Source organism: Euprymna scolopes, chromosome 42, assembly GCF_053919585.1.
Source record: "Euprymna scolopes isolate OS-2025 chromosome 42, ASM5391958v1, whole genome shotgun sequence".
In the NCBI taxonomy this organism is placed as follows: Eukaryota; Metazoa; Mollusca; class Cephalopoda; order Sepiida; family Sepiolidae; genus Euprymna; species Euprymna scolopes.
In genome coordinates, this window is record NC_136523.1 from 48,472,346 (window position 1) to 48,480,874 (window position 8,529).

The 8,529-nt window shown below is 32.5% G+C and overlaps 1 protein-coding gene across 2 annotated transcripts in view; it reads right to left on the reverse strand.

The window, feature by feature from the left end:
- LOC145267094 (N-acetyllactosaminide beta-1,6-N-acetylglucosaminyl-transferase-like) overlaps positions 1-5,519 on the reverse strand; it is a 52,717-nt gene extending 47,198 nt beyond the window's left edge. Inside the window, exon 1 of one of the 2 annotated variants that reach the window (XM_080123090.1) lies at positions 5,298-5,519. In XM_080123090.1, coding sequence (XP_079979216.1) covers positions 5,298-5,305 — 8 coding nt within the window. In that variant the 5' untranslated portion in view covers positions 5,306-5,519. The remainder of the gene's footprint in view (positions 1-5,297) is intronic. The other variant, XM_080123091.1, reaches the window with a different exon arrangement.
- Between the last annotated feature and the right edge of the window lie 3,010 nt (positions 5,520-8,529).

An 8,529-nucleotide genomic window follows, 5' to 3' on the forward strand; every position in this document is an offset into this window, starting at 1 on the left:
AATAATTCCAGAGGAAATCCGGGTATGAGAGCTCAATGTGGTAAACAGAGCAATAACATAAAAATATAACACGGAAATTACATAATTGTCGATGCAATAATTTATTTCAACCTTATGGTATTTTCAAGCATCTAAACTAGACAATTACATTTTTGATACCAAGTATAAGAAATGTAATTGTCTAATTTATATGCTTGAAAATACCATAAGGTTGAAATAAATTATTGCATCGACAATTATGTAATTTTCCGTGTTATATATATATATATATATATATATATATATATATATATATATATATATATATATATATATATATATATATATATAAATACCAGCGATGGTTGACATTATGTTGTTTTGAAAAAAGAAACCCCGAATGAATTTATGAAATGATCAACGTTTCGTCCCTATTGCAGAGGACATCTTCAGGATATTAAAAGGAAAAATGCAAAAACAAAGAAAACGATCATAGACCATACGAAAATGAAAAGGAAACAGTGTTAGAATCCTACCCATATCGGTATGTGTGTGTATGGGAAGGTTGGGTTGTTCAATGTCTATATATACACTTTTAAAATCACGTTAAATAAATATGTACACCTTATTTAAGGATTAAGGAAAAACGGTTAACCAGGATCCGTTTCGATATTTTGTTCTTTGAGTATCATTTCCCCTATACTAGGGACTAAATGGTAGAAGCCCTTTCTTTGCGTAATAGTATTAGTGTTTAATATTAGTGCTGACTCTAAAAGTCTTCTTTTAGCTCTATCTATCACGTATTTTATAATTTTCGCATGATCTATTTATTTCATAAATTCATTCGGTTTTTCTTTTTTCAGAACAACATATATATATAAATTATATATATATATATATATATATACATATATATATATATATAATTTATTTATACAAACATTGATGGCTACATATGTGCATACATGTCTATGTAATCACCCGTTATTGGGGAGATTACGTCTTCAGGCCAAGAATTTCCCTCGAAAACTGACTTGGCCTGAAGACACATGTATGCACATATGTAGCCATCAATGTTTGTATAATTAACTCAAATATACCTGCTCTGTTAACTCATTGAGCATTTTTTTGGTAGACGCATGTTGTTTCAATGGATGTACTTCTACGAAACTAAACTCTACTGCCATAACATATATATATATATATATATATATATATATATATATATATACTTGTTTATTGTTATATAAACATGCTCACATCCTGCTGCTACGCATAGCCACTTGTTTCAATCAAACAACAGATATCATCAGGCAGCGACTTGACTATTCAAAAGTTCAATGAAAAATCTTTATTCATTGAACTTTTGAATAGTCAAGTCGCTGCCTGATGATATATGTTGTTTGATTGAAACAAGTGGCTATTTGTAGCAGCAGGACGTGAGCATGTTTATATAACAATAAACAAGTATTATCAGCTCTTTTTATTGAGCACTATCTAACAACCTCGTTGAATTCATTAGTCCATTACTTTTGAATAAAAAAACCCGAATATATATATATATGATTGAGATTGTCGGACTGACTTCCTCATTCAATCTCAGTCAATGAAAACACCTCATCTCAAAAATACAGACATATATATATATATATATATATATATATATATATATATATATATATATATATATATAATTTGAGGTTGCTATTTTTCAGAGGTAGGGTAACCAGTGAAATATAACGAGGCTAATATAACAGTGCTAAATACCGAAGTAGAGCAAGTAGAGCAAGTTACTTTCAATTTGTCTTAGTACAAGCAGTAATGTATTTCTACACAGTCGTGAGCATGTTTCGGTCTTCTAGTATTTAGTAACTGGCGGCCTCTTATGGCAACAACGTTTATATTGAAAAGCGGAGTTCTTAAGGAAAAAAAAAATTAATAAATATCACGTAGTAAAACATCGATAATGTAATTATGAACATCAATCATTTTCAAATTTCAGCAGACCAATATGTTGTACAATGAATTATAAGCATATGTAAATACATAAATTTTGATGATTTCAAATATTTTTTAATCAAGATATAGATAAAGTACATACAAAAAGATATTGTGGCTGTTATTATAATCTCTCTCTCTCTCTCTCTTTCTCTCTCTCACCCCCTCCCTCCCTCCCTCCCTCTCTCTCTCTTTCTCTCTCCCCCTCTTTCTCTCTGTCTCTCTATTTCTCTATCTATCTCTCTCTCCATCTCTCTCTCTAGCCGCACTGATGAGCTGTGAAACAGCGAAACAGTACTGTATGTGAATGACTATAATGCTCCCTATCTTAAGTTGAGCATATTGGGAAGTGATATACAAATTAACATTAGCATATTAAACGATGATGCGCTTTGTGTAAACAAATTGAGCTTAAGTATTTGGACAGTGTCAAAACACTGTTAATTCACTGCCCGCATAGCAGCTGTCGAATAGCGCAATGGTTAGAAGCTCCGACTGTCGTTTAAACGGTCGGGTCTCAATCCTAGCTTGAGGAAGTTGCTTATCTAGCCGCACTGATGAGCTGTAAAACAGCGAAACAGTACTGTATGTGGATGATTATATATATATATATATATATATATATATATATATATATATATATATGTATATGGTATTTTAAATTCCTATTATCAAGTCTCTATTCATAGTTTGTTCTTGCCGAACTTCAAAAGAAATACAATTTGTGTGTGTGTGTGTGTGTGTGTGTGTGTGTGTGTGTGTGTGTGTGTGTGTGTGTGCGTGCGCGCATGCCCGCGATTGTACGTGTGTGTTTCTGCGGCCGTGTTCAACCATGACCGTCTTAAAAGACAAGATGGCCGGTGGGCAAAAATAATTTAATCTGCTGACGTCATCACGGATAGTCCATACCGGTGACACCGGTAGGCATTCGTAACGTCTTAAAGTCAGTGTAATATTTCTTTTTTTATTAAAATGCCTTCACGGTGCATCGTTCCAACTTGCTGAGGAAATTATCGTAAAGGACCAAAAAGTGACAGTATTTTCATTTCCGAAAGATAAAGAATTAGAATGCAGTAAAAAAAATAAAAAGATTTTACACCATCTCCATTCAGCAAAGTAAGTTTTAACGTGCTTCCCCCCCCCCTGTATTTAACACGATGTAACTATAATTTAATTCAATATTATCATCCTAAATGTTCTACCATTCAAAAGAAGAAGCTTCAAATAAATTGCTAATATTAAAAAAAAAATTTTTACAGCATACAAAACTAATGAAAATGCGAGACAACATCGACTCTTTAAAACACGATTTTTTTAAGCTGTTGACACACGTTTTAAAAATCTAACAATAATTTATTTTCCTGAAATTTTTCAATATTTAAAAATAAATTATGCCGGCTGATAAAATTTTTAAACTTTTTTTTAAAGCTAGAAAGATAAAATTTAAAAATACTTATTTATATATATATATATATATATATATATATATATATATATATATATATATATATATATATATATATATATATATATATATATATATGAAACTAAACTAAAAACGCGCGTTCACTCGTGGTCTTAAACAGTCTTGGCCTTCGGGACCAGATCAAAGTGTAGTATCTGTTCTCCAGATGCTGCATTCTATTTCTTGTTCTCTTTCGGTGGAGGAGAAATCCTTCACAACTGAGACAATTTTTATTTTTGTACCTTTTCTCCACGTTAAAAAACGACCCTGGTGTCTAACTCTGTCCCGTGGGGAGGCATAGTAAATAAGTACAATTCATTTCATTAACGTAATTGGGTTTGTATTACTGTACACAGATTCGAAAAAGTTGTCAAAAACAAATATATAACAAATAAATGTTATCAAAGGCAAGATAAGTTACTTTCCTACCAAATATTTTTCGTGTTTTTATTCAATGTAACATGTTTATTCAGCTCGAAAAACAGTGTTTACCGATGTATTCGAAAATTCAAGATGGCGTCTGATTCTCTCTTTAACACGGTAAGTTTGGGATAAGGTGTTATAAATAAAAAACTATACAACATACTATTAAAAACCCGCCGAATATATGTCAACCTATGTCACGGTAACATATATTGAGCGAGTTTTTAACAGTATTTTATCCGGTTTTGTATTTATAACACCTTATCCCAAACTTACCGTGTTAAAGAGAGAATCAGACGCCATCTGGAATTTTCGAATACATCGGTAAACACTGTTTTTCGAGCTGAATAAACATGTTACATTGAATAAAAACACGAAAAATATATCCAGTTTGGCAGAAAAGTAACTTATCTTGCCTTTGATAACATTTATTTGTTATATATTTGTTTTTTGACAACTTTTTCGAATCTATGTGTACAGTAATACAAACCCACGTATTTTAACAAACTGAAAATATGGATATAAAAAAATGATTTTGCATGTTATTTTTGTTATGTGGTGAAATAATCTTAAACAAGAAACATGATTTTTTCTTTAGGTTAATTTTTTTACTGTGCAATATTTCATGAATTTATTAAAAATATTGTTTTTGATTTTGAAAAAATATTGTGGTTCATTTTGATTAAAAAATATTCATTTTGATTTTTAAAAAAAATATTCATTTTGATTTTAAAAAAAAGTTTAATTTTAATATTTGTTTATTGTCTTAACTCATATCAAATGTCTTGCTTGTGTTCTGCTTCAAATATTCATAATCTTACATGCATAATTTTCATTTAATTATATTAAATAAACTTCAAGTTTATTTCAAATCAAATCGTGTTCCTTCACTTTTTTAAAATGTAATTTATAAGTAATTAAAGAACGCATTCTAATCTTTAAAATCTATAATACAACGAAATATTCAATTGCTTATAATATACTTAAACAAATAACTTGTGTTTTTTTTTTATTATTTTTTTATTATTAATATTAGATGAGTTTCAGTATAAATCGTGTTCTTTCTTTATTTTAATCCAATTTTGAAGTTTTGTAACGCTGTCTGTAAAAATTACTGTTCATTATTGACAGTCTACGAGTTCCACATATCTTGCTTGTTGGGACCTCGGCGATGACGTCATTTTTTCAGCTGGCCGGCCATCTTTATAACGAAGGCCACGGTTCAACGCGCCTGAATATACGCACGCGCACGCACGCTCGCGCGTATGCACGCGTATGCCCGCACGCGCATGCACACGCGCACTTTTTTCAGTGTTCCGTGGAATAGCAAAAAAAAAAAAAAAAAAAATACGCGTAAACATCGCCCTGCAAGTGAAGAATTATGAAATCTCTTTGTTTTTTTTTCTTTTTTTTTCTGTAAATCTCACATTACCTGTTCATTGTGATTTTCGGCTTGGCAAACTAGTCCTCCTCCTCTATCCGACAAGTGGTGCTGTTGTCCTCAACACGGTTGTCACTGTCCACTAGGGTCTGTGCTTAGTAGATACGACAATGGCAAAACCCGACCTTTTCATCAAGCCAAAGCATTTGAAAAGACTAACCCGGAAGACGCGGACTTTCCACCGTCAAAGAACGGCAAACAGCTGTTGCCGGAAAAGAACACGGGTTGGTCGATAGCTCAGGCCGCAGAGTTTTGATGGCCATGAGGAAATTGCCATTTGCAACGTTTGGTAAAATTATTTGGCGCTCTATTATCGTTTGCCTCAACATCTATTTGTATATATTCTTTTTTTAGCTATCTCAAGTTGTCCGTGTCTATATGTCTTACTTGCAGAACTCGTGTCTCGGCGTTGCCCGGGATGGAGTATAAAACACTGAGTTAACTAAATAAAAAATATCCATAAAATATTTTAGCTGTTAGAATGGGGGATTATTGTATGCGGGGTTTCTTTTCATGTTTCTCCAGAATTTGGAACTGAATTAAATCGACCTTTGCCGAACTAAATTTAAAACTAAATTCTGTAGAAGTAGCAAAAATATTTTCAGACAAATAATAATAATAATAATAATAATAATAATAATAATAATAATAATAATAATAATAATAATAATAATAATAATAATAATCTTTCTAATTATTAAACCAGTTTGATTTTCGTATATATATATACTAGACTAGCAAAAGACCAGACGTTGCCCGGGATTGAATGATGATCAACGAATATTTCACACTCCTATATTTTTATTGTCAAAATCCGTGAAATCGTCCGGGAGGAAGCTTCACGTGCCTCCATGCTGTAGCTTCGTCCAAAATATATGTTATTTCACATTGCACTTTAGAGAACCTGCTGTTTCTTTTATAAAATTATTTTATATAAACTTCATTTCAGTTAACGAAAAAAAAAACCATTAAGAAATGTACGTGCAGGGTGTGAACCCACAGACCACGTTATGCAAAAAAAATGCAAATTTTCAAGTCTTATAAAATTCTTTGCAGTTAATGTAAAAAAAATTAAGAAATTTACGTGCGGAGTTTAAACCTATAGATCACGTCATGCAAAAAAAATAACACACAAAAAAAACACGCTATCAATTTACCCACAGTAGAATTTTCACAGCCCGTTGTTCTATCATTGCTGCTAAGCGACAACATGAAAAAATAACATTACAACTAATAAATCACAGCAAGTTTCAGTGTAAACGCCAGAACATAGATTACACAGTGCTTAACTATAAACACAATCCTTAAATATAAATCCCTGAAATTAGCCTGTCGATTTCATTCTGGAATGGAACACAACTGTTTCCGTATAAGTTACTTGCCATCAGTATATTTTTATACTACTACCCAGCTCCAAGGGTGTAACCAACTGTGTTTTCCATGTATTTTGACCTCCTCTTCTCGGAGAAGTCAACCCAATTTTCCCCCCTAATTTAAAGCGCCAGTAGGGCAGTCAGATATAGGCAACCAGGAAGTTGCCCTGTTGTAAATAACGGGAGAATTATTTACTACTTGCGAATCGATTTTCGCTGCCATTTCACAATAATGCCTCAAAGTTTGCCTACCTATGAAGGAATTTTGCAGGGTTGGATTCGTTTCATTTTATTCTGTTTCGTTCAAAATATTTATTTATTTTCATTTTATGTATGAAAGCGAAACGATACTTTTCGGATCATTTCGTTTTGCCGCGTACATTTATAAGTATTTAATTAAAACCAGAATATGGCAAAAGGTACCAAGGCTTAACAAAAGCTATGAAATATGAAAAGTTATAATTAGAGAAACACAAAAATTGCATTTATTAATCAGATTGAATAATATAACAAAGTAAGTATATATTAAAAAAAAATTTATAAATCAATCAAAATATTTAAATTTTATGTTATAAGAACATCCAATAAGCATGAATTTGCAAGTTTTAAGTTTCCCTATAAAACATGAACAAACCGAATCGAAACTTAAAAAAGCAAAACAAAACGGACGAAGCATATTTTGTAAAATGTTTGCAACGAAAGTTTGGACCGCCCCACTTTGGTCTTTCCTGGCTACGCCCTTGCACAGCTCTACTTGTGTATCGAGCACTACTAAAATATTACTAACTAGCGGGGGTACCCGGCGTTGCCCGAGTGTTTGTTTCCGGGACGGGGGGGGTTAAAAAATGTTATGGTAGGTAAGTAGGAAGGATCAAACCCGGAGTCATGAGTAAAAGTAGGAAAATAAAGTGTGAAAAAAAAACAACAAAAAAAAAACATCTGCAACGTTAACAGTTCGGCCACCAAGAAAAGTCCATTCCAGTTGTTTAGGAAAAAAAAAAAAAAAAAAACGACTCCTGTAGGTCGGCGCGAACGTGAAAATATAATGTGAATTGTCCAGCACGCTAACCACTACGCCACAGAGCACTGCAGCTTAGTTTAGTGATTTTAAATAACTTCACATGAAAGAACTACGAAGCCAAACCGGTGTTCTCTTCTCAACTGTTCCTTGTGAACGATCCCCAAACGGTGTTAAGTGGTGGCAGGGGGAGGAGGAATTTATTAGAGAGAAAATATTTTACCACTTCCATTGATCTTAACCGATTTTGGCCGTGACTTCTCAGCAGAAAAAGTATAGAAATCTAAGATTATCGAGGAATTTGAGAAATAATAAGCCTATAACACACCTCAGATATTGTTCTGCCGTTTGTGCATATTATATTTGCATGAAATATCTTGATTTTTAATCCTATTAAGGTCAAAATCATATGGGGAAAAAATGAGTTCATTTTATTTATATAGAGAAGAAGAAGAGAAGATAAAAATATATTGCTAATTCATATTTTATTATATAATTTTATATAGGGCATAATCACGTTGACACACCGGTTCTCGTCAGAGCACCAAAGTTAAGCAACGTTGAGCCTGGTTAGTACCAGATGGGTAACCATTTGGAAATTCTAGGCACTGTATGTGCTCTCCGCTTATCTCGGCATTTGCTTCCAGTCGTTCTGTGCATACAGTTCACTTGCCACTGGTATTTAACAATGTCGACTCAGGAGATGTGTGGTTGGAGATTGCGTACTTCCTGCACAAAAAAATTTCCCGTGCAAGCATATCCATAATCTGTCAAAGACTGGAAGAGCCTTCTTTATATGCTTTTATAATATGCTTGCAGAAAGACCTGATGT